Genomic DNA, 27064 nt, shown 5'->3' with positions numbered 1-27064 from the left:
ATGCATCATCACAAAATGTTGATATGCAGGTATAGCAAATGATTAGAAAGGCAAATGGAATTTAGCGTTTACTGCAAGCAAGGGAATACAGTATAAAAGTAGGAACATTATGCAATAGTTGTACAGGGTGTTAGTGAACCACATCTGAAGTACTGTGTAAAGTTTTGGTCTCCTTAGAATAGATATAATTGCATTAGTAGTTCAGATAAGTTCATTTTAATGATTCCTGGGATGAAGGGCTTATCGTATTAAGAAAGTTTGAACATATTTCCCATACACATTGAAGTTTAGAAGAATAAGAGGTGATTTTATTAAAACATATTAGGATCCTGAGAGCTTGACAGTGTGGATTCTGAGAGCAACTTTCTTTGTGGGGGAGTCTAAAACCAGGGATTCCATTTAAAAATTAGGGGTCTCCTATTTAAATCTGAAATGAGAAGAAACTTTTTTTCTCAAAGGGTCATTAGTCTGTGAAATTATTTTTCCAAGAGAGCAGTGGAGGCTATGTCATTGAATATAGTCAAGGCAGAGTTAGGTACATTTTTGATCAGCAACGGTTATGGAGGGCAGACAGGAAAGTGGAATTTTGGCCACAGTTCGAGAGGACAAATGGCATACACCTGCTCATAATTCTTGTGTTCAAGAACTCTGTTCCTCTGACTGGCCTCTTGCACATCTCATGCCCTTCACCCTAACATTGGTGGCCCTGTCTTCAGCTGCCTCGCACACCACATTGAAAAGTGCATGTTGCTCAGGAAGTGCCAAGTTTGGGTCTAAAACATGCCCAGGCATGCAACCCTATAGTGACTTTAACTTGAGTGCCAAGAAATTTCATAGAGATCTAGTCAAAAATATGTTGTTGAGCTTGTTACTGAATCCTTTAAGCAGCAGATTACATTAAGAGTTAAAACCCATTACTCTGCATACCATTGCTGTACACTAATACTGACAATAAATACATTTGGAGCAATTGGTTTGGGAGGATCTTAATAGAATTGACTCGTGGAGACAGGATGTGGGTTCACACCCCTGGCTCTCAATAACGCAACATTACCAAACTGCATTACAGAAATGCTGGGCGGAAACCTGGTGATTTGACAGAACAGTTGAATCATCCTGACAATCTAGAACAGACATTTGGCTCCTTGCTAATGCTAATGAAGGATCTAGAGCCTGTTTTCAAAGCTCTGGTGAATTTGGGCTGCTCTTGGAGGGGAATTGTTTGGCCTGCTCGGATCAAGATTTACTAGTGAGGATGAAACTTCGTGATCACCACCAAAAACGGATGTTTATTTTTAAAAAAAGTCACTGTTCAAGTTTACTGTGGATCCAGGAGCAGCAGAAACACTCAGACCAGTTCAAAGAACAAAGAAAATTACAGCACAGGAACAGGCCCTTCGGCCCTCCAAGCCTGCACCGACCATGCTGCCCGGGCTGAACTAAAACCCCCTACCCTTCCAGGGACCATATCCCTCTATTCCCATCCTATTCATGTATTTGTCCAGATGCCCCTTAAAACTCACTATCGTATCTGCTTCCACTACCTCCCCCGGCAACGAGTTGCAGGCACCCACCACCCTCCGTGTAAAAAACTTGCCTCGTACATCTCCTTTAAACCTTGCCCGTCGCACCTTAAACCTATGCCCCCTAGTAATTGACTCTTCCATCCTGGGAAAAAGCTTCTGACTATCCATTCTGTCCATGGCTCTCAATCTTGTAGACTTCTATCAGGTCGTCCCTCAGTGAGAACAAACCAAGTTTCTCCAACCTCTCCTCATAGCTAATGCCCTCCATACCAGGCAACATCCTGGTAAATCTTTTCTCTACCTTCTCCAAAGCCTCCACATCCTTCTGGTAGTGTGGCGACCAGAATTGAACACTATATTCCAAGTGCGGCTGAACTAAGGTTCTAGAAAGCTGTAACATGACTTGCCAATTTTTAAACTCAATGCCCCGGCCGATGAAGGCAAGCATGCTGTGTGCCTTCTTGACTACCTTCTCCACCTGCGCTGCCATTTTCAGTGACCTGTGTACATGTACACCCAGATCCTTCTGCCTACCAATACTCTTAAGGGTTCTACCATTTACTGTATATTTCCTATCTTTATTAGAACTTCCAAAATGCATTACCTCACATTTGTCTGGATTAAACTCCAAGGCATTCTTGTTAGTTGCAATTGCACCTCCCCAAACTTCTCTCCTAGCCCCGAATAATGACTTACTAGAGACTACTGCCGGCAAGATAAGGTGCCCAAAACACAAGGCAAGTTGCCTGTGGAGGCAATATTGGTGCTTGTGAAGATGTACCATATTTAGATGAGGCCTGATGCACAATTTCAGACCACTTTAGCAACTCTGAAAATAAAGCACCCCTAAATTTGAGTGGTAAACTAAATTAAATGTTGGTATTTAAATCCTTTTATGTCCCTACTTGTCAGACATGGAGTCTTGGAAAACAGAAATTTCATCCCAATAATATTGGGAAGACCAAAGCCAATGTCTTTGGTCCCTGCCACTCTGTTCTCGAGCCACAAACTCAACCGCCATTCCTGGCAACTATCTGAGGCTGAACCTGTCAAAACTTATTGCAAACCGTGTGTCATATTTTATTCCAACAGTGTATTAGTTCCAACTTCTACTTCCATAAGACTGCCAAACTCTCCACTGCCTCAGCTCATCTGCTGTTGAAACCCTTATCCATGCCTTTGTTACCTCTGGACTTGACTATTACAATGCTCTCCTGGTCAACCTCTCACTTTCCACTTCTGAACACATCCAAAAGTCAAATGCTCATATCCTCAATCACATAAATCCCTACTAACCCATCATTCCTGTGCTCAGTGACATACATTGGTCCCTGGTCCACCAATGGCTCGATTTTTAAAATTCCCATGCATTTTCAATCCCTCCATAAGCTTGCCACCACAACTTCTATGTTATATTACACAAAGGCAAGCTGATTTAATTAACTGAAACTGAGCCTAAGCATATGTTAACTCTATATCTATACAACAAAGTACTTTAATAGTTCTGACCTCGCGCACAAATCTTTTCCTCAGTTGCCTTTGAAAACACTGATGCAGAACATACAGGCTCAAGTAAAACATAATATCCACTTTGTTCCTCAAGATGCTTCACTGGTCCACCTGCTAGACTGTGCTATCATATCAATAGCTACTGGGCAGCAAGAGTTAATTCCTACATGCTAAAGACAAGGGATCCATTCACAGGAGGCACAACAGCACCGATCCCCAATACATTATCTACAGTAGCTAACAGCCTGGCATGTACTACATTAATCTTTGTGCTGAAAGTAGCACGGAAGGCGAGGGCCGGGGTTTTCAGGTCCCATTCATGTCGGGCAGGTTTGGAAATGGGAGCAGAAAATATCACGACACGTCACATAAAGCAGGAAGTGATCGTCACTTCACCCTGTCAGTGATGGGCTATGGTTCCCAAGAGCCTCATTGTAACAAATTAACATACAATTATGAGGCCCATATGCCGGGATCATATCCCCACATCAAAAAATCCATCCACGGCAGCACGATGTCAGAATGGCGTGAAGCATGATTGGTCTCAGAAGGCACGCATCTGGCATCCAGTACTCCCAGGTAAACTCGGAAGTGTGTGTAACGCTTGGGGGAAGAGGGTCATGCCAAGGAGTGCCAGCTTGATGCTTTGTGGGGGGGGGTCTGGATCATCAAGTTGCTGATTTAATGCTGCAGTGGACAAATCAAGGTCGCCTGCCAGGGCTGTGTCGTGGAACTTGTGACGGCAATTATTTTTCTCCAAGTTCCGGACCACATGGTGGAAAAAGCAGCCATTGTCATCAGTGGCCTCAACACCGCTTTTCCGGCCAACAGTGGCCTTTACCGATACTGGAGAAAAATGCTCCTAATGTATTTTTCCAATTTCTTTCCGAAATCCTTTCACTAAGACTAGCTATGGCGATTCAAAGATTTCTTTCTCAACAAAGTTCAAGAGCTGGTCTTTGGTTATATTTATTCCAACAAAACTTCACTGGACAGTTTATAATGAGTATGTATATGAATCTCAACATAATGACTTTTTATAAAGTTTTGGATGTATAGAATACCTACAGTGCAGAAGGAAGCCATTTGGCCTATTGAGTCCACACCGACCAGAATCCCACCCGGGCCCTATTCCCATAACCCCACATATTTATCCTGCTAATCCCCCTGACACTAGGGTCAAATTAACATGGCCAATCAACCTAACCTGCACATCTTTGGACTGTGGGAGGAAACCGGAGCACCTGGTGGAAACCCACACAGACACAGGGAGAATGTGCAAACTCCACACAGACAACCCAAGGCCGGAATTGTACCTCGGTTCCTGACGCTGTGAGGCAGTTCTAACCATAGAAATGTCACAGAAGTAATGCTTACTGTTTTACTGATCATTTCATTTATTCAGAAAACAATCTGTGAATGATCACCATGGGGGAGTTAAATCTGAAGATCAATGCTATAACTGTCTGTGCACTTTTCTTGCAGGACGTTCAAAACTGTTAACTAAAAGGAAGGTCGGGTTATTTTCAAATAGGTCACCTATTTTATTATAGATTAATAAGCAGGTACAAACATCAAGGTACCCTTTTCTGGATTCCGCCCCCCCCCCCTCAACAAAATAAAGGGACGTGCAAATTAGAACTGACAACAAACCATATTTCCTGGACTCACCATCATACGTGTAGTAGGTCCCATCTTTGAACACCAACACGGCAGGAAGCTCCTGGACAGAGACATCCTGGTGGAAAAACATCACAAACTCTTACAAACTGCCCAGAACGTTTTTCATTAGAAATTAAGATTTTTGCAGGCTAACTATGGGATCTACGCTAATATCATTTCAAAATAATCCATTCTCCCAAGTTAAGCTATATTTATACAGGGAAAATAGCTTGTGAACTTTGCTGTTGTTTTCAGCAAGAAGATCAGAAACTCTCACGCCTTCAGTAGGACCAATTGTGACACAAAGTTATGCTCATTTTTGCAGGGTAGGGAATGGTGGTGATCAAGGGAATGCAGTTATACCATAATCAGAAACAATTTCTTCCTTTAAAATAACACATTTCTACAGCTCTGTACACTTTGTCAATTTGTCAAGAGCCATGTGATATCCATAAGGTGTCAGCCTTGGCTCACTGCTAACACTCTCTCCTCAGGATGAGAAGCTGATCGGCTCCAATTCCAGAGCATAGAACCTAGGAAGACACTTTCATGCAATGCCATAGCATGCAATGCTAGAGATGCTATCTCTTTGATGAGACACTAAATGCAGACCCAGGCAGCTCAGTGTGGTGATGTAAATGGTTCAAAGAACAGGCGAGGTCTCCTGGTGTTCTGGCCATTATCCATCCCTGAACTAACACAACGAACAGTTATGGGCTTCCTCTTGAAATAACCATTTAAACTGGGCGGCATGGTGGTACAGTGGTTAGCTCTGCTGTCACACAGCGCCAGGGACCCAGGTTCGATTCCCGGCTTGGGTTACTGTCTGTGTAGAATCTGCATGTTCTCCCTATGTCTGCGTGAGTTTCCTCCAGGTGCTCCGGTTTCCTCCCACAGTCCAAAGGACGTGCTGGTTAGGTGCATTGGCCACGTTAAGTTCTCCCTCTGAACAGGTGCCAGAATGTGGCGACGAGGGATTTTCACAGTAACTTCATTGCAGTGTTAATGTAAACCTACTTGTGACACTAATAAATAAACTTTAAACCATGAGCCTGAGGATCTGCAGCCCTGAGGAACAGCAAGCAACCTGCTCACAGGTCTCTTCCAACAATCTTCTGATCAGTGGTACTGGTATTGGGCAGAGATAGAGTTTTTTTCCCGGCTTTCCACCCTATGTCCATTGTCAACGAAGATACACAAATTCCCTGTTCAATCATAATTATCAGGCTTACCCTTGAGAACTAAGGGCCCCAAATATACACATAATGGTGCAAACCAATTACTGTATACAAGCCCCTCTCTTCAAAAAAGATTCAACAGAGCTTTGTGGACTGCAAAATTCCATCATTGCACTCAAATTCTAAGTACTGAGAAAGCCATCTAGGCATCTTCCACTTGCCAGATATGGAGAACAGCAGACTTAGCTCAGGAATCTCCCAATACGAGTAAAGTCCAGGAGTTTAACCAACTAAAACCACAATGCACTGGCAAATATATTGCTGCTCTTATGGCTAATTGCAGGTAGCAGGTAGAGTCTCAGTCCCCAGTGACAGGATTACATCTCAAGTCCCAATGAACTATAGTTCAGTTGGCCAATTATCTTCAGCACCCTAGAGGACCTCCATAGTTTGGTTAAGAGATTATGCAGTCTGCCACAGACATCAATTCAAATTCAATCTTGTGTACATGTCATGTCACCTGTAGGAAAACAACTCGCCCAAGAGACACCAAACGCACAACGCTCTCACCAAAGAAGAATAAACATTAATCAAAAGCAGATAATACACCAACCACAAGGGTAATCAGAATTCTATTAATGAACATGGACACCTGAGAAGGTTGGGTGAAGGGTGTGACATGTCTTGCCACCTTTGAAATAATTAACAAAGTAAATGGGATCCTGGGCTTTAAATAGAGATGTAGAGTATCTAAATCAAAGTTCTGCTAAATTGAGATGAAGCACCAATTAAGCTGCAATATTGTGTTAAATTCTGCACACCACAATTTAGGAAGGATGTGAAAGCTTTTGAGAGATTTACTAAACTTCCAGAGAGAAGGGGTGACAGTTCCAAGGCAGAGGGAAGAAGCTGCACTCCTCTGAGCGAAGAGGGCCAAGAGGAGACTCAATACAGATGTTTAAAATCAGTATTTTCAGAGTCCAACTCCTGCAAAGGTATTCCTTTCAACATCACTGTATTTCATTACCACTAAGACAGCTAATGTAGAAGCAAATCAAATGAAATTAAAACTTGAACAAATATGGAAAGCCAATATTGAAAAGGTCTGAAAAACTGTTTCGGCAGACTATGTAAAATAAAGCTGCTTTTGTGAGCAAAATACAGAAAGATTTGCATTTATAGAGCATGTTTCACAACCACTGGACATCTAAACCTCTAACATTAACTCTATATTTCTCCTCTCAGATGCTGTCTGATCTGCTGAGTATTTCTAGCATGTTTTGTTTTAATACCAGGGATAACTCTCCTCCTATCAGAAATAGCCCCAAGCAGGTGAAGCAATGGTTTAATCTCTCATGAGAGGCAGCACCTCCGAAAGCTCAGTGTTCCCTCAGTACTTCACTGGATGTCAGCATTGATCATTTTTTGTACTTGAGCCCTGGAGTGTGATTTGAACCCAATGTTTCTTCAGAAGGAACTCTTCAAAATGCAGGTAATGAAAATATAACAAAACTTGCTCCAACTTATCAAAGTTTAATTAAAAAACTTCATTGCTCCAAACTTGGGGCCACGCCCTGGGCCACTCCAAGCTCCCCACAATTCCAAACAGGATCTTATTTATAGTGAGTCAGTTGGTCAGCTGAATATTACATCATTCTATAATTGGTTCCATGGTTTACTGGGTCAGCTGACTCTTATAGCTTGTTACCATTGGTCACATTACATCCAATACAAAGTTGTCACCGGTTACATTCTAACACCCGAAACCGTGTGTTTGAGGCGAGTGTGCTATGAACAGAGCCATGGCTGACAGTAGGGAAGGAGTTGACAATAGATTTGCTTATATGTGGGAGAAACAGCCAGTAGGATCTATTGGCATTTGCAGCAGAAAAAAAAAGAGATGCATCAATTACAATTTGAAAGGCACATGATAATTGACTGGAAAAATAATTACCTCTGGTAAAGCATCCTCTGAAGCAGAAAAGAAGTAGGTATACACAATCAGTTCTGACGCCACCTCAAAGAACTTTTCCTAGTGGAGAGTAAAATTATAAGAATGCCAAGGATTAAAACACAGTTCTCGACAATATTTTTTCCCCTATCGTGTAACTAAGAACCCATAGCAAGTTAAAAATGGCAAATATATTTTCCAGATTTAGTTAATGTTTTATGACTAATAGTTTTTAATAGATGCATTTCTGGTTTTGGGACACAAACCCTGCAGCAAATCTTGAGCATCATCCTCAAAATGTAGACACACTGACTACACTCAGTCTATTCATATATTTTTAAAATAATTTCTTTTTTACTATTTCAATCAAAAAACAATAGGTAAATATTAGAAGTCAAATAAATAGCTTTGTTCTTTTGCTATGTCAGATGTACAGCATACAAAGAAGTCAAAGTTTTGCATTGTAAGTTACAGCACAAGCAGCCATTTGGGCCAAAGTGTCAGAACCAGCAGTTAGAGCAACAAAAAAAAATGCAATGCCCTATTTATTCCTTGTTATTGTTACTTTTTCTGATTCAAATATTTATCCATTTTCCCTTAAAAGGTACAATGGTGCTTACAATCAGCCAGTTCACGTCTCAATGCATTCTATGCTGCAACCACATTCTCAAGGGCAATTAAGGATGGACAATAAATGCTGGCCTAGCCAGTGAAGCCCACATCCTTTGAATGAATAAAAATAAATAAATCAGTGTGCAGAAATTTCTTCTGATTTGTCTCCTTACCAGTTTAATGACCATATTACATTAACGATCCCTTGTATTGATCCCCAGTCATTATTTATTCATTCTACTAAAACCTTTCATAATTTAAAAAATCTATTAAATTGCCTCTTAACCTTTGCTGTTCCAGTGGAAATTATTTCAGCACATCAAGTATCTCCCCATAACTATAATTTCCCTTTCTGGGCATCATTCTGGTGAATCAATATTGTGCTTCTTTGTGACTTTTATCAATGGTATAACCAGTGTTTTGGGCAAATTTATCATTGATTCTTTACACTTGTTCTATATTTTCCTGTTTATGAAACCCAAGACAGTTTTTTTTTTAATGGCTTCAGTTATCTGCACTGGGAATTAGGATACTCTCTTCATCCATATCTGTCAGTGCCTTTCCATTTGCTGTGTCTACATGGGTCACTGCTGCCACAACATTCTGGACCTCAGCACTTGCCCCATCATACTCCACAGCAGAGTGCTGTGCATCTGTCTAGCAAAGGTCATCACACACACACATTTTATTCACACTCAACCGAATGCAACAATGCACATCATAACTGGAACTCTGCACTTAACACCCCTCCCCTGACTTCCTGTCCTCTGATGACATGCATTATGATGCAAGAGTACAAATTATATGTATATATATTTTAAAGTTCAGCTTTTTTTTTAAACAGACAGATAAGTTAGAAATTAAGTGTCGTTTCTTTTCATGTTTAAAGAATGTTCAACTGTTAAAGAGTTAAACTGTTTCCTTTGTTAGAATTATACTCAAACTGTGTTATGAATAAAGCTTATTTTGATAAAAGATTCTTAATTTGTCTGTGGAATTACTTCTGGAGTGAAGCATCCTTTCCTCACATTTATGCCGAAGTAGAAAAATCGTTGGGGTCTTGTCTGGCTTCATAATATATGTTGGGGTTGTGGTCCAGGACCCTAACAAAAATTGGGGGGGGGGGGCGCTTCAGGTATTCCAACTGTATATTTTTATATTTTTTGTGTTACTTCTATATTCTGTATAGATAAGGAAAGCTGTGATTGAAAGTCCAGGTCTAATCAAAGGGGAGGTTTTTGTAGTCAAATTCTCTGTAGAGTCTAAGGCATTAAAGAGTAAAAATGTTACGACTTTGCATTTATATTGAGGTTTTACGGTGGGTTTAAATTTACATTTGGAGTAAAGTTTCGGAATTGTGTAACTATTACATTTGAAAAGAGGCTCAAAGGTGTTGAGGAACATTTGCATCTTACAGGAGATTCATGAGTAAACAGGAGCAGACATTTTAAATTTTATTGATCCAAAAGAGGGGTAATATAGGAACATGAAATGTTTTAACATGTGGGGAACTGAAGTTTAAAAAGATTTGTGAAGACAATAGAGAACAAAGGGGAACAAAGTATTTAAGAAAACAGATTTTCAACTGGAGGGAGTTGTTGTGGGGGGTGACTCACTGAAGGCCAGCTCCTTTGTTTTGGCTGTGAAAGATTTTCAACTGAAGAAAGCAACTCAGTTTTAGGCCAGGAGGATATTTCTCCTGTGAAGCAGTTTGCTTGAACCTGCCTTTGGAAAACCAAATTGGCATGTTTTTGTTCTGGGAAGTTGTACATTGTACTGGTTTGCAGAAAAGGGCAATTTCTTGATTATGGTAATACTTCCTGGATTTTTCAGTTAAGGGTCAACAGGCTGAAAAGATGGTTTCACTGTGTACCTTTGGCAAAACACTTTTGGGGTTATTTTGTAAGATCTTTTCTGTGGATCTTTTATCTTGTGAGTTTAGGTTTTATCTTTTCTTTTAATGAACATTATTCAAATATTATAAGTAATCACTGGAGTTCTGCGCTTTTGAGTTCAGGAGCTATCCCTCCTCATTTCTCCAATACAAAAAAAAATTACCATCAGCTGAGACATCAGTTGTGGCCATAGTACCTCACAAACACATCCGTGACTCACAAGTTTATTGAAATCATTCCTGCTACACCTCACTTACCACTTCATGATGATCAGTTCAACCCACCTACTGCCTGCCTTCCATCTCAGTACCCCACATGGAACACCCTTCCTGAGCAAGATCTACCAGCAGGCATCCTTTGGGTCAAGGAATCGCAAACACAGGAAGTCAATAGCAAGTTCCTTATGACAAACTTCATCTGTTGAATGGCAGGCTTTGAAATGCCGTGGCAAGAGTGGTTTTTGCTAAATATGTTCAGGACAGGCCACCGTCTCTGTGCAGCTTACTTCCATCTCTGGGGCCTCATTACAAACCCCTTATGCACTTGTGGAAAGGCACAAACAATGCTGTGTTACCGAGGAGCATCCCCACTAAAGAAAGTGCCGGATCAATGATCTTAAACCCAGCAAATGAGGAGGCTATTAACTGGCTTTGGGGTTTTCCATCTGCTAAATAAATAAAGTGATTTTCCATTAATTGCTTCTCCCCATTTCTGGATTTTCCTCCAAAAAATGTAATACTTCTAATTTATTCACATTAAATTGCACCTGGCACTATTCACTCATTCATTCCCCTCTCGTAGCATTTGGTCAGTTTTGCAGACAGTCTTCAAATAGATTCACAGCTCCATTTTCAGGATAATGGGTTAAAGAATTCTCATATTCAAAAGCTCAGGTCTGAGGAAGCTCAGTTCACATAACTCTTTTTGCTTGCCGACTTTGATATTTACATCTGCCGCTTTCTTGGCCTCTGCTTCGTACTGGGGTTTTAGGGCAGCCCTCACTACTTGTGCACAGATTCTAGAGTACTGAATGCCGGCCAGCCTCCAGAACACCACCATCTTCACCTTGCTCCTTTCACTGCCTAAGCAAAGATCAATGTATTTTGGTTTCTTCACTGTGCGTCAAACTCCTACTCTTGCACTGTCAGCAAATTGTGAGTTTTACTGCTTGTATCCAGTCCAAATAATTTATATATCGTGACAACAAAAATAGACTCAGCACTGATCTTTGGGATGCATCACTTCCAAACCTTTTCAATCCAAGCAACAACCATTTATCTAAACTTTCTGTTTTCAGATGGCTAACCTACTTTCTAACTTGCAGTCACATTTCCTCTTACACCATACATTTGAATTTTTCTAACATAACTCTTCGTGAGATAACTTATCTTTTCTAACAAACCTCGTAAGAAACACATTCATTGTATCCATTACATTCTCTTCACTTATATAATTGGGTGCTTTTTCAAAAAAAAGCTTAAAGTTTGTTAACCATAACTTGCCTTTTTAAAAAAAAATCATTTTCTGGCTGTCCCACAGTTAAACTGACATTTCAAATAGTTAGAATCTATAATGCAATATAAAACTAAGAGTGTTTCTATAATTGGCCTTAGATAGGTCTATGGTTACCTGGCTTATATTTCTCTCACAAATGCTATTTTGGCCACTCTGCAGTCAAATGATGCAATTTGCTTACTTGAAACATCGTGGCCAGACTGTCTGCTATCTTCACCATGACCTCTTCCACCAGCCCAAAGTCAATGCTATAAGTAACTTATTTGACTTCCCACCCTCTCACCCACACATGCACCAGGATTCTTTTGCAGTGTTCCTCCTGACTGGCTGATGGAAGTTCAGTGAAAGATTAGAGTAAGTCTCGTTTCCATCTGTATTTGGGATATCCTCCAATCATCCAAAGTTATGGCAGCCAATCAGGGGAAATTACTTGAGATAGTTCCATGTTTAAAATGCACTTATTTTCAAACCTTCAGTGGAGATTCACCGCCAACATACACAAAGAAAACAGGATGTCTCTTTTGCCAATGGTCAAACAGCTGCTGAGTGGAAAGTGCTCTGACAAGCGGCCTATAAATAAAAACAAATAAAAGAAATATTAATGATCAATTTCACAAACACAGCATTTATTGCTGTTTCTACATGTCAACTCCCATTCTTTAGTAGTAATTATTTGACATTACAATGACATGATGACGTTTGACCTGGTGGTACCGGAAGGAAAACTTATAATGTCTTTAAAAAGATCTGTGGAATCTGTAATTGTTTTGAAAGAATTTGCATCAGATGTAAAGGGATCAATTGTAATTTTCTTGGGCAATAAGAAATACTGGTCCACGTGACCTAGCAACTCTTGACCTGGAAACACTGCTGAAGGTTGTGGCTGGCAGATACAAAGCAGAGCGGCTGACATAAAGGAGAACTACAGGCAGAAAAGTTGGAGAGGGAAGTGCCAGATGCATACACTTCTCCAAACAGAGAAGTCAAATGGAGAGAGCCATCAGTTGGCAAAGTGAAGAGAAATACCTTGGTACTCAAAACTACTTTACATATCAATAGTTCGTAAAAGAGAAAGTAGACAGAGACTTAAGAGAAACACACCAAATTCTTATGAGAAGAAGCAAAGCACTTAAGAAATCAATTTTTCTGTTTCTCAGAGATCAGAGCTCTTGGAAGAAATGCATGAAATGGCTAAAAAAGAAGCCAAAACCTGGAAAGCTGTGCAATAGATTGGAAATTCGATAGAGCTAGGTGTTTTCCCAGAAGTGGCTAAACCAGGATGTTGTTGGTTGGAAAGAACTCTGAAAAGCTACATCATTAAGACTGTCGTGACCCTAGGAAGAAAGGGTTCGTAAAAGTGTCCCTTGCTGATGATAATCGTTCCTGTGAAAGTGGTGAAAGGACTCCTGACCTACCCTGTGTGAATAACTGACGTGGAGATGCCGGCGTTGGACTGGGGTGAACACAGTAAGAGTTTTAACAACACCATGTTAAAGTCCAACTGGTTTATTTGGTAGCAAATACCATTAGCTTTCGGAGCACTGGACGAAGGAGCAGCGCTCCGAAAGCGAATGGTATTTGCTACCAAATAAACCTGTTGGACTTTAACCTGGTGTTGTTAAAACTCTTACTGAATAATTGACAGCATATTGTGGATCTGTAGTGCCATACAAGTTGAAGGGGAATGCTTGTGGTTGTGTAAGGATTATCTTTGTTGTATTGACAACTTAAAATGAATTTTATATTTTTTAAATTGAAGTGTCATTTGCCTGTTAACTCTTTCTGATTTATATCTAAGCAAAGCTATAAAAAGGAGAATCTTGTTGGTAATTTCTTCATGTGCAGGAGTTATTTGGTTATTTTTGATTTACAGTTTCAACTGGTCCGTAACAATGAACAAAACAACCTGCAGATAGATCTCTGCAATCTCTCCTAATCCAGCATTCTTCTGGTTAGCGTGTAGTTCCTCTCTTTTTATTTCCCAACTCTTATCAATAAACATGGCGACTTTATGGTGTAATGGCCTGCAAATACAATACACAGACTCAGCCAGACCGCTTACAAAACCCAATGCAAATCAAACAGGTAGATTGAAAAAAAACGGAATATAACTACTTCTATTCCCCTACTAAGTTTTATGTCTGGATGTCAATTGAATTATGGATACAAAAATGTGAATTGAAACTAAGCTAGTATGGCTCGGGGTAGAATAAAAGCTATAGCTCATGTACAAGAGTGATGCAGAGAGAAAAAAATCCTTATAATAGAAAATAATTGAATAAGAAAAATTAAAAATGTTATGTAGTGTTAACACAAGGGAAGAGAAATACCTTGGTATCCAGACCACAAGAACCACATTAAGAAGCAATAGTTAAAGAAAGAATGGATACAATACTGAACATGATTGCATCAAATCATTTACAGCTCTTTTCAAAATTAGCCAAGAGCACAGTCAAACTAAGTTGGTTCTTTTATTATCCATCTGCCAGCGCTACCTTCTACGACATTTCTTCAACAGCAAGAAGATTGGCAGTAATACAGCAGTGCTATTGGCGAGAGCTTGCCAAAACAACCAATAAGTGGACTGTGGCACTAATTTGCCAAGCTGCCAATGGTGACATATAAAAGACAGCCTTTGAACACGGAATGCAGATTAGGGAAAGATGTTTGCGCGTGTAGCTCCCTGTTGTGTTGAATCCACTTTGCAGTGTAAAATGCTGAAGGTTGACGATAACAAAAGACTGGTATAATTACTGAGCTTCTAAAGCAGTTTAGTACAGTAAACACCCACCATTTGCAGGGCTTCCATTTTGCAAAGTGTGAAATTGTAAATGGCAGATTTGCGCAAGTGCAGTGTGCACACTGAGAACAATGAGGGACAGACAAAAGTTCAACATTTTAAATCATGGATGAGTGAAGTACTGGGCCACAAACTACTTTTAAGTGTACAACTATAATCATGCAGGCGAATGAATTTGTGATACAGGGATTCGTGAACGACGGGAATGAACTGTAATGTAAGATTAGGTCCAGGAAAGTACAAGGGCAACACAGATTAAGGCTTGCAATTCTTGATGCCACTCTCTTTTCAACTTAATATTTACAGATTTTTGATGATAACATCATGCATTTTTATATCGCCCCTTTAACATAGTAAAACATCCAAGGCATTTTATAGAAACACTATCAAACAAAATTTAACACCAGGTCACAGAGATATTAGAGAAATAGCAAAAGCTTGGTCAATGGTAGGTTTTAAGGAGCATCTTAAAAGGAAGAGACAGAGAGGCAGTGAACTGCGGACCTGGAGGCCTTAGTAGCTAAAGGCACCAGACATAATATTCAAGATAAGTGGTTTGAGCAGTAATATTTCACTTCTTAAACAATTATTAAAAGCTATCATGCTAAAACCCATTTAAAATCTTCCATTAAGGCTGCCAGGGCAACATGTTGTAAATGACATCGTGGTCACTGGGACTGCAGTGCATATCTCTCCTTGGCTTTCTTCCCTCTCCAAATGTACAGCTTTCATTCTAATGGAAAATTATTCAAGACAAATTGGTGTTTCACCAGCAAAGGCTTCTCTTACCTATGTTGTACAGTCACCCTTGGTTCTCTCCTTAATCTTACGTGCATGCTGCCCTACATTTAAGTTTATTTATTAGTGTCACAAGTAGGCTTATATTAACACTGCAAGTTACTGCGAAAATCCCCTAGTCACCACACTCAGGCGCCTGTTCGGGTACACTGAGGGAGAATTTAGCATGGCCAATGCACCTAACCAGCACGTCTTTCAGACTTGTGGGAGGAAACCGGAGCATCCAGTGGAAACCCACGCAAACCTGTGCAGACTCCGCACAGACAGTGACCCAAGCCAGGAATCGAACCCAGAGCCCTGGTGCTGTAGCAGAGCTAACCACTTGACACTTATTGCACAAACAGTAAGTTTGACGAATCAAAAGTCAGGGACAAATCAAAATTTCTAACAACTGAGATCGATCAATTTTAGTTGAGTAAAGATATCAAGGAATATGGAGCAAAGCTCTGGGTCAATGACAATCTGATTAAATAGGGAAACTGCTTGGTGGGCTGGATGGTCTACTCCTGTTCCTATGCATACTTTTTTTAAGCACCAACATAAAAGTCTGTTCTCTTGCTATTGGTTCAGCGCTTCATCTGTTTAGGCTTAAACAGACCATGTCTAACCTAGAAATGAACTTCAAACCTCATATACTATCGGTTATTATGACTGCTTATTGGCACTTTTGTGGCATTGTTTGCCTTCAATCAGCCTCACACCACAGCAACTGAAAGCTCGATCAACACATCTGTTAACTCCAGTCCTAATTTGGGAAATATTTTGATCTCCATTCTGCACAAACTTTAACTTGTTCAAAACTGTGGGGCCTAAGTCTCTCTCTCTCATGTGTCTTCCCACGATTAGATGGCAGTGTCCTCAGCTGTTTAGGTCCTACACCATACTTGCAAGAATGTATATAGCCCTAGTCTAAACCCTTCCATTTTTCTACTTCTCTTTTCACATTTAACAAGCAATTAGTTACATCTTCTATCCAACTCTCACATATTGTTTCAGTATTTCTGCTTTTATTTATTTAATCTATTTTTTCCTCTAACTCTGCAAAACGCCAAGGGAAATTTTCTCTATTAATGGAAAGTTTGCCAGGTCTAACAAAGTGACAACTTACAATCAAATAGTGATAACAGTAGAGTTCCATTAAGTGAAACAGCACAAATGATTCATAATGAGCTCTTTGCTTGAAAAGCAAATTTCAGTCTTAGCAGATATATTCTCTTAGTTGGTATATTAATGCAATCAACTGCACAATTTTCTAAGCTTTGGAGAATTCTATTAATAGGAAGTTAAATGAGCTCATTTCTAATTTGTGCCAAAGTGAGAATGCAATCAATGTGCTCAATACCATTGCATCAGCAATCTCTATTGCAGGATTTTGAACATTATTGCATCAGCAGCACAAAACAACCATAACAGTAAGTTAACACGTGCATTGCTGATTACTGAATAGCATTAAGTCAGTGATTTCAGCTAAGCTGATTAAAATCATGGAATTCACAAAGTAATCCATAATGTTTGATAGGAAAATTAATTAAATACTTCACATGGGTGGGTATGGTTTGGTGTCAGACTGGGAAAGATCATATGTTGGGTCTAAACGATGTTGTATTGATTCACTACTGAATACTACTGGATGACCAGCATGTTTACACGTAGTAAGGATAAAATTACAAAAATTGAGGCTAGCTGTGAACATCTGAAGCAGGCAGAGTCAATGACAAGGGAGCACAGCTAATACTGGGCTAATAATGATTCAGAGGAACGTGAGTAAGCAATTGAGCTCAATGAGCATGTTCTGCCCATTCAACCAGATCATTGCTCACCTGTATCTCAACTCCATTTAGTTGCTTTAACTCCATATTCCTCAATACCCATGACCAACCAAAATCTACCAATCTTAGTGTCGAAAATGGGAATAACTTAAAACACTAGATTGTTTTGGCGGAAGTATTCAAGATTTTCACTACCCTTTGTGCAAAAATGCTTCCTGATTTTTCTCTCATTTTGCCTAGATCCAATTTTTTTGGTGCCACCTTATATTTGGTGGAAATAACTTCATTGATTGTAATTGTGTTAGCTAAAATCACTGGTTTAATGTTATCCAGTGTGTTAAAAACGTAGGAAAATAAGAAGTAGGAGTACGCCATACAGCCTAGTCCTATGCTCTGCCATTCAATAAGGACACGGGCTGCTCTGACCTTGGCCTCATGTTCCTGTCTGCTCCCCATCACCCTGACCTCCCCTATAGTTTAAAAATCTATCTCAGCCTTGAATGTATTCAATGACTCAGTCTCCACAGCTCTCTGGGGTGAAGAGTTCATAACCATCTGAGAGAAGTTCATCCTAGCCTCAAGTGGGTGACCCCTTATTCTAAAACTATGCCTGTAGTTCTAGATTCCTCCAAAGATGGAAACACCTGTTCAGCAACTACCCTCTACAAGAGGCAGCAAGATTTCAGCGGGTGTGTTTTCAGCTGGGACAAGTAGGTTGAATGGATGGATTTTAACTTGCAACTTAAGCATGCTCAGGGTCAGGAGTCAGAGAACCATGAGGAATGAGTAGTGGAGAGTAAATGGCAGCTAACAAGTTAACTGGAGGCAGAAAGAATGCACAACAAAACATTCCAACTGACTGATGAGCTAATCAGTCAGTTATGCTGAAATTCGCTGTGTTGGCATGTGGCAGCAAGGGCATCTAAAGGAACAGGCAAACATCACAGCTATGTGACCAGCTTTCTCTTTCTCCCAGTGTCTGTGGGTCCCTGTTGCTAAAACTTTGTTTTATTTATGGATTTTATAACATCATTAAAATGCAGGCACACAAAAAGTCTCCTGCTGAATCCACTCAAAAATGAAACTAGATCCCAGGTTTCATAGACTGAGTTAGAATCGTAGAATCCCTACAGTGAAGGAGGTGGTCGTTTGGCCCGTCGAGCCTGCACCAACAACAATCCCACCCAGGCCTTATCCCCATAATTCCACAAATGTACCATACAAATCCCCCTGACACGAAGGGGCAATTTAGCATTGTTAATCAACCTAACCTGTACATCTTTGAACTGTGGCAGGGAATTGGAGCACCCAGACAAAACCCACACAGACATGGGGAGAACATGCAAACTCCACAGACACTCACGGCTGGAATTGAACCCGGGTCCCTGGCGCTGTGAGACAACAGTGTGAACCACTGTGCCACCCTAAACCTTTTTAACTCTCAAAATAGAAAAACATAAATTAAATTTAAAGCTACATCTTATTCCTAACCCATATAAACACACACATAACCTACTTAAAACTATCCCCTAGTTCCTAACAGAATGGATATAATGGGCTTTTTTCCTCAATTGTTAAGCTTTTATCTCAGTTTTAAGCCACAGACCATCACCTGAAACCTAAATCATAAAATAAAAATCATGGCAACAACCATTTCAAGAAGGTTGCTCATAACTATTTACAAACTCCATCATGTAGTTATGATTTGTGGGCCTCTTGCCTTGACCCAAACGTAAAATTGCAGGCAATTGTTAAACCTGTAGTCTTTTTAACTGGGTCTTCTGAACTGATCTTAGAAAGAATTAAAGTCAGTGGACTCATTTGGTGGGTCCCTGGTAACAAACAGGAGGAATTCCAGCCCTTTGGCTCAGTAATGGGAGTACTCATGAAAGAATGCACTGATCATTGTCTTTAGGGTCTGACAATACCGTTCAAAGTCCTTTGTGACTTGTGGGTGGTGGGTGTAGAATTTCAGCTGTGCTAAACCCAGATTACACATGATCTTTTGAAAAATACTACACATCAAATTTCTGCCTCGATTCCACTGGATCTAGGGAGGTGGCCGTTATCAGGCAGAATTTTAGGCAGTCAACCACTACTTTGATTGAATGCTTAGGGGAATGGCTTCTGAAAATAGGGTAGCCACATCCTTGATGGGAAGAAGATACTGAGAACCCCATTTTGTTTTTGGTAGGGGCTCCATACAAATCACCAACGAGCGAGAGAGCAAGTGAATGAGGGCAAACATGAGAGAGAGAGAGAGTGAGCGCGACAGAGAGAACTGCGAGGAACCCACTCAATTTTGTTTCTTGTTGCTCATCCTCTTCTGCAGTGAAAGCAGGTGCGTAAACACACACAGGGTTGTCTTGCCACATGATCTTATCCCTCCACTGCCCAGTGACCCAAATGTGGTCGTGGCTAGTATATTCCAGTTATCTTGATCAGATCACGGCTAGAAACTTCTCTTTCATGATGTGGAGATGCCGGTGTTGGACTTGGGTAAGCACAGCAAGAAGTCTCACAACACCAGGTTGAAGTCCAACAGGTTTATTTGGTAGCACAAGCCAAAAGCTTGTGGCTTCTGCTACCAAATAAACCTGTTGGACTTTAACCTGGTGTTATGAGACTTCTTACTGAACTTCTCTTTCAGCCAGAGTTACATAGTCCAAATGATCATGTCTAATGCTTTGGTCCCTACTTATGAGTATCAAGATGATTATCTGGATGCTTTGCTAATGGAATAGGAAAAGGCCCCATTCATGTCTTCCAAGGCCAATTTTCCTGGTGTGGCTTCGAGTGATGCAGCTGTCCTAGATTTCGATCCCAAGTCACTGGAATATGGCATTCATCTTTTAAAAGCAATCCAGTGCTTTCCAGTCAATAAATTCAAAAGTCATTTTTAATATAAAGCCATTTTATACCATAATTGTCTCTTTGTGGCCAATAAAGAGCTATATATCCTACCTTCCGATCCAAACTTTTTAGGTTACGACACCTAGTGCATGTCCAAGTACCATCCTCTGGATGAGAAAAGTTTTCAACTCTCCTCTAACTAAAGATTTCCCATTTTGATCAACGTCTCCTCTGTGCCCACTCTAGTATGATCACATCCTTCCTGCAACATAGTTACCTGAACTGTACACAGTACTCTCATCACAATCCAGTGTTTGATACAATTCTAGGATACCTCTGCTTTCAATAGTAAAATATCCTGCATGTGTTCTGAACAACCCCATCTACCTATTACTGCCACCTTCAGGTAGCTGTGGACATGCATGCCAAGGTTCATCTGCTCTTCTACATTTCTTGCTACTGGACAATTTACTGCATGTCCCTAAACGCATTACCTCACACTTATTTGGACTGAATTACATTTTCCACTTTTCTGCCCATCTGACCAGTCCATTAATATTTTCTGATTTTTTCATCGTCTAAAAATGTCTTAATCATAACCCCTACATACAGGAAGTCTAATTGATTGATATATACTGTGAAATGCAAGGGACCTAGTATTAACTCACTGGAAAGACTCTCCCAGTCTTTCCACCTGTGGACAATTGCCCTTTGCTTCCTGCCACTCGGAAAAATTCAGATCCAACTTGCTATTTGCCCCTCAATCCCATGGGTTTTACTTTTCTGACCATTATACCATATATGACTTGTTAAAAGTCATGTAGACTACCCATATTGACCTTCTTTGTTAGCACCTCATAAATTCCATCATTAAGTCAGATGCCATCCACCTCATGTTGATTATCCTGTATTTATCTGTGCCTAAATGAAAAGTAATACTGCCCCTCAGGTTATTTTTCCAATAATTCACCTAAGAGTTATGGTTGACAGGTCTTGGGCAAATATTATAGTAGTTCCGTAGCAGTTTAACGATTCCATGCTCCACTGAATTATCCAGATAACCCCAATTTATAATGCAATCTGATTTCAAGACAGAATTTAATACACTCCCCCCATCCTGAGGGGAGTTTGGAGGTGGGAAGGGAAGAACCATTTGATTGGGTAGAGACTCCACCTCCCCAACTTCAACAGCTCGGGGGGGGGGGGGTTTGTGATCAGGCAAACGGGGGGGGGTTTGTGATCAGGCAAACCATGACCTCCAGGAGTGTTACAGAAATCTTGTCATGAGCATGTAGAAAAGAAATGTGGAAGCCAAGTTTAAACCCAGACTCTGCAATTTGCAAACTGCAGGGCTGGAACAGACAGTATTCATGACAATTTTCATGCATGATGTGGAGATGCCGGCGTTGGACAGTAACAAGTCTCACAACACCAGGTTAAAGTCCAACAGGTTTATTTGGTAGCACAAGCCACAAGCTTTCAGAGCGCTGCTCCTTCATCAGGTGAGTGCGAGTTCTGTTCACAAACAGGACACAAAGATTTATAAGCCCCGTTTGTGAACAGAACTCGCACTCACCTGATGAAGGAGCAGCACTCTGAAAGCTTGTGGCTTGTGCTACCAAATAAACCTGTTGGACTTTAACCTGGTGTTGTGAGACTTCTTACTGAATTTTCATGCAGCCAGACCTTGGTAAATCAACTTCCCATCGAAACCAGACAGGCCTGGAACTGCCTGGCCTGCTGCTAACGACCACATTGTTTCAGAACAAATCATTGTTTACACCTCCAGTGAACCTGCTTTGTTAGAAGAATGCTATGCAGACTTTGTGGCATCCAGATCAGTAGGAGACCAGAGGCATAGGGTGAGAAGGATTGGACAGAGGAAACAGGATCTTTGAGAAAAGCGTGAAGAGAGCCCTAGCACTCTGCCCTTTTTGCACTTTCTTCAATGGCGTCTCCTGAGAACACCTTCGACAGGCAGCTGAGCAGCATAGCATCTCCAGCTCCTTCTACCCTGCGGTGAGCATCATCAGACTGACCAGACCCAGCAAGATCACTCCGGTGAGACTACCTAAAGACCAGAATCAGCTCTAGATGAGAGGGGAAGCCCAAATTGATGACTGCAGATCCTGAAACATCAGACAACGCTCAAAGACCGAGAAACAGCCTGTCCCAGCCTTGTTGAATGGTACTACCAGTCTTTTCAGACAAACAGTTCAAATATAGTGATAGGGTGTAGCGATTCCTCAGAAGTGCGTGTTGGAAGTAGATAGCTTGTGTAGATTTGAGGCTGTTTATTTAGAGATTTAAGACTGTTTTCAGGAGAGTCCTGTGACGAGATTGAATATTGTTTTTCCTTGACTAAATATTCAATAAAGTTATGTTGGACCTTCACCTGACTTTTGTCCCCTTTGTCTATCTCAGAGTGTAAGCACCCGAGTTAAAAGGGGTTACTGCAAACCGGTCAAGATTAGTCAGGGGACATTTACCCACCTTTTCACTTTACCACAAGTCACTTCTTGTCACTGCAAGAATTAAACAGCAGCAGGCGAGGAACCTGCCACAAAATTTCAACCACAAAGCATATCGTATTGTTTTACCGGTGGCCTATTGAGGGTTTCCCTTGTACACAGGGTGCCTGTGCTTAATCAACGAACCTCCTTCCTGTTACCCCTAAACCATTATTTACCATTTTTCAGGGTTCCATCACAATATCTGGTGAAGGCCAAGTATAATACCAGCAACAGCCATTGCTCCTTGTGCTGCTGCCAGTACTGGAAAGTTTTCAGCCTCTGGTTGATTGTCAGCTTTCGGTGATTGTCAGCTTTTGGGGCTGAGACATCTGCCTTGCACCAGACTTAATCCAACTGAAACCCGATGTTGCACAAGTCCCAGTGTGCATCCCAAAAATGATTGACATGCGGTTCCCATCACAAAACATCAGTGCTGTGTTCAAAACTGATGCAGTGTGACATATTCAAGGGACAGGGGTAAGCATTCCACCTTTCCAAATCACACACTAATTATGTCCAACATTGAGAATTGGAAACAGAAAATGGTGGAAATATTTAGCAGGTCCAGTAGCATCCGTGAGGGAGAAAGAGATTTAACGTTTCAAGTCAATGATCGTTTATCAGCCCTTTCATCGACCTGAAGCATTAATGCTGATTTTCTCTTAACAGATGTGCGGGCTAGGTTGATTGGCCATTCTAAATTGCCCCTTAGTGTCCCGGGATGCATAGGTTAGAGGGATTAGTGGGTAAATATGTAGGGATATGGGGATGGGTCGAATGGCCTCTTTCTGCACTGTAGAATACTATGATTCTACGAGATGCTGCCAGACCCATTGAATACTTCCCAGGATTTTCTGCGTCAACTTCAGATTTCTACAATCTGCACTAGTTTGCTTCTGTATATTTAGCATTGCATGCTCATTTGATGATTATATTCAAAACTGAGCATGATATGTTTCCCAAGAATGACGGTGCTAAAGAAATTAAGGATCTGGGGTTGGGACAGAAGAGTGGAGTTGACGTAAAAGTTCAGCCAGGATCTTATTGAATAGCACAACAGCTAGTATTTATGTAGTACCTGGAATGTGATAAACATCCTGAGATGCTTCACAGGGTAATATAAAAGCATAATCAGACATTGAGCCACCTTATAAGACCAAAGCTTGATTAGAAAGGTAGGGCTTAAGCAAAATCTTAAAAGGAGCAAACCACGGTAGAGGCGCGGAGAGTTTAGGAAGGAATTTCCAGAGTTTAGGGTCCAGCCACATGAAGGCATGGCCACTAGTGGTGGAGTGATTAAAGTTGGGGATGCTCAAGAGCAGTGATTGGCAACCTAGGCTGGTGAGCGGCCCGCACGAGTGGCCCTCCTTGAACTCACTGGGCCACAAGATTGTGAATGGGCTTGTTCACTAACCATGACCCCATGAAATACATTGAATGCATTTAATAAACGCCGAATATTTCATAATGAGCTATAGAAAATGTTTAACCGTTCATTTATTAATAGAACTATGAACTTCAAGTGGTAAAAACAAATAAATATTTACGCATCGATTGGATGCAGAGGGAGCACACAGCTTCCAGTCAATGCTGTGTGCAATCAGCATGCAACTCACTTCACTTGCTTTATTTCACTATCACTTTAGTCCTACCAGTAGGCAAAAAAAAAACTATGCAGATGGAAACCAGTGGAATGTGGCAACTCCGCACATGAGCAACGATCAACAAAATGTCCCATGGGCTGCACTTAGACTCCAGATGGGCCGCATGTGGTCCCGGGATGCAGGTTACCCACCACTGCTCAAGAGGCTGGAATCACAGGGGTGCAGCAGGAGCTGGTTTCTACAATAGAGAGGAGGGAGACCATGGAGGGATTTGAAAACAAGGGTGAGAATTTTTAAATCAGGCACCGAGGCACCGCTTAACTTATAGCCAATATAGGCCAGTGAACACAGAGGTAATAGATGAATGATACTTGGTGCATGCTAGGACACAGGCAGCAGAGCATTTTGGATGACCTCATGTTTATGGAGGGTGAAACATGTGAGGCCAACTAGGAATGCATTAGAATCATCAACTTCAGAGGTAACAAAGGCATAGATGAAGGTTTCAGCAGGAGGACACCAGAAATAAATGATCTACCGCATGACTTACTTCAACTCTTATTTTTTATTTTATGAGGAATTGTGACTATTGGTAATGGGTGAATGGGCTGGGCCTCTCCTCTCTAGAAAAGAGAAGGCTAAGCATCCAAATAGAAGTCATTAAAATTATGAAGTGGTTTGATTGAGTATTTGTAGAAAAGACCTTTTGGGGATCCAAAACTAATAGCCATTAAAGAGATTATCACGAATCAAAGAATTCAAGAAAAACTTCTTTACCCAGAGCATGGTTACAATGTGGAATTTGCTGGTACTTGGGAATAGCTGAAACAAACGACTTTGATGTTTTAAGGGGAAGTTAGATAAATACATGTGGGGAAAAGGAATGGAAAAATAGAGTTTGATGATGTAAAGTTGGAGGAAACCAGTGTAGAGCATAAACATCGGCACAAACCAGTTGCCCAAAGAGTATTTACGGCACAGATACAAGCCATGCAATTATATCTAAGGGACAGTGAGACTTATGCTTTACAAGTGCACTGTGTTACATTAATGATCTCTGCTGTACCAATAGAAAGCTTACAGCGGAGACACCAGGAAATGCCAGTCTTATCCCACTGATGGGGATGCTGTATACAAGACTGTATAGCAGGTGCTAAACATTACCCTACCTTATCAGTAAACATTTTAAAATGGCAATCTCTAACTTGTGCAGATCTGAAAATACTTTTGGGTTTATGTAAAGCCAATTGCTAATGTTGAAAAGATTTGTAATCAAAATTGCTACCTTATTACTGGAGCTGTTGGAAGTTAAATTAACCAACCTGCAGTTTTGCATCAGTGTTGACTCAGAGTGGATTCAGGAGATGCACTTCTCAACTGTGCGATGGTAAATATGGTACCATCTTACAACTTGGGCGGCACTGTGGTTCGCACTGTTGCCTCACAGCGCCAGGGACCCAGGTTCAATTCCGGCCTTGGATCACTGTCTGTGTAGGTTTCCTCAGGGTGCCCCACTTTCCTCCCACAATCCAAAGATGTGTGGGTTAGATTGATTGGCCATGCCAAATTGCCCCTTAGTGTCAGGAGGATTATACGTGGGGTTAAAGGGATAGAGCCTGGGTAGGATTGTTGTTGGTGCAGGTTCGATGGGGCAAATGGCCTCCTTGTGCACTGTAGAGATTCTATGAATGTCACAAAGGGTCAATGGTTCTGAAATTATATTATTTCTGGTCACTACCATGTTACATGCTTTACATGCAACTCTGACAAGTGCCCATCAACTAAAATGTTAACTCTTGTTTCTCTCTCCACAGATGCAGCTTGATATGCTGAGTCTTCCCAGCATTCCTTGTTCTTATTTTAGGGCAAGATTAGAGTTGGATGCAAATCAAATTTTGAGCTCACAGCAGAGCCACCTGCTTTCTGTATAAACCTTAAAGTGGGCATGATGAGATGACAATCTAATTCTGGGCATGCATGCTTCATTGATCAGACAAGTGTTCGCAACAGTATAATCCAGCAGATGGCAGGCTTGTATACCTGTAAGGGGCATTAATAAAGCAGGTGGGTTTTTACAACAATCTGGTACTTTTGTGGTCAACTGTTCCAGAATTTTAACCTAGTTTAATTAATTGGTTTAATGTTGTGTAATATTCCCTTATTTTGTAAGTCCAGGATGTCTTTAATTTTTAACATGAATGCAAGTACGTGAGGACAGTTTTGTTCTGTACATCCCGAGCCATTAGGGATTGGGTTAAGATCCAAGGATAAAATCTTAAAATAATCCCCTCATGGATTCATGAGGGGAAAGTCGTGCTTGACGAACTTGTTGGATTTTTATGAAGATGTGACTAGTGCGGTTGACGGAGGGGAACCGGTGGATGCGGTGTTTTTGGATTTCCAAAAGGCGTTTGATAAGGTGCCTCACAAAAGGTTGCTGAAGAAGATTGGGTCACACGGAGTTGGGGGTAGGGTGTTAGCGTGGATTGGGGATTGGCTATCCGACGGGAAGCAGAGAGTCGGAATAAATGGGTGCTTTTCTGGTTGGCAGATGGTAATTAGTGGCGTGCCGCAGGGATCGGTACTGGGGCCTCAACTATTTACCATTTATATAGACGATCTGGAGGAGGGCACTGAGTGTAGGGTAACAAAGTTTGCAGACGACACAAAGATAAGTGGAAAAGTGAATCGAGTGGAGGGCGTAGAAGGTCTGCAGAGAGATTTGGACAGGCTGAGTGAGTGGGCGAGGATCTGGCAGATGGAGTATAACGTTGACAAATGCGAGGTTATTCACTTTGGAGGAAATAATAGCAAATTGGATGATCTAAATGGAAAAAAATTACAACATGCTACTGTGCAAAGGGACCTGGGGGTCCTTG

General features: G+C 41.0%; 1 protein-coding gene and 1 pseudogene across 1 annotated transcript in view; both read right to left on the bottom strand.

Annotated features, from left to right (window-relative positions):
- The window catches only part of tmx3b (thioredoxin related transmembrane protein 3b), a 151437-nt gene that overhangs the window by 54559 nt on the left and 69814 nt on the right, over positions 1-27064 (bottom strand). The window contains exons 7-9 of the mRNA XM_078216712.1: positions 12319-12418; positions 7830-7907; positions 4707-4773 (exon numbers count right to left, since the gene is read on the bottom strand). Coding sequence (XP_078072838.1) covers positions 4707-4773; positions 7830-7907; positions 12319-12418 — 245 coding nt within the window. The remainder of the gene's footprint in view (positions 1-4706; positions 4774-7829; positions 7908-12318; positions 12419-27064) is intronic.
- LOC144496023 (ATP synthase subunit epsilon-like protein, mitochondrial pseudogene) lies at positions 11198-11392 on the bottom strand (annotated as a pseudogene).

This window comes from Mustelus asterias, chromosome 7 (assembly GCF_964213995.1).
Source record: "Mustelus asterias chromosome 7, sMusAst1.hap1.1, whole genome shotgun sequence".
NCBI lineage: Eukaryota > Metazoa > Chordata > Chondrichthyes > Carcharhiniformes > Triakidae > Mustelus > Mustelus asterias.
This window is presented reverse-complemented; position numbering and strand designations above follow the sequence as displayed.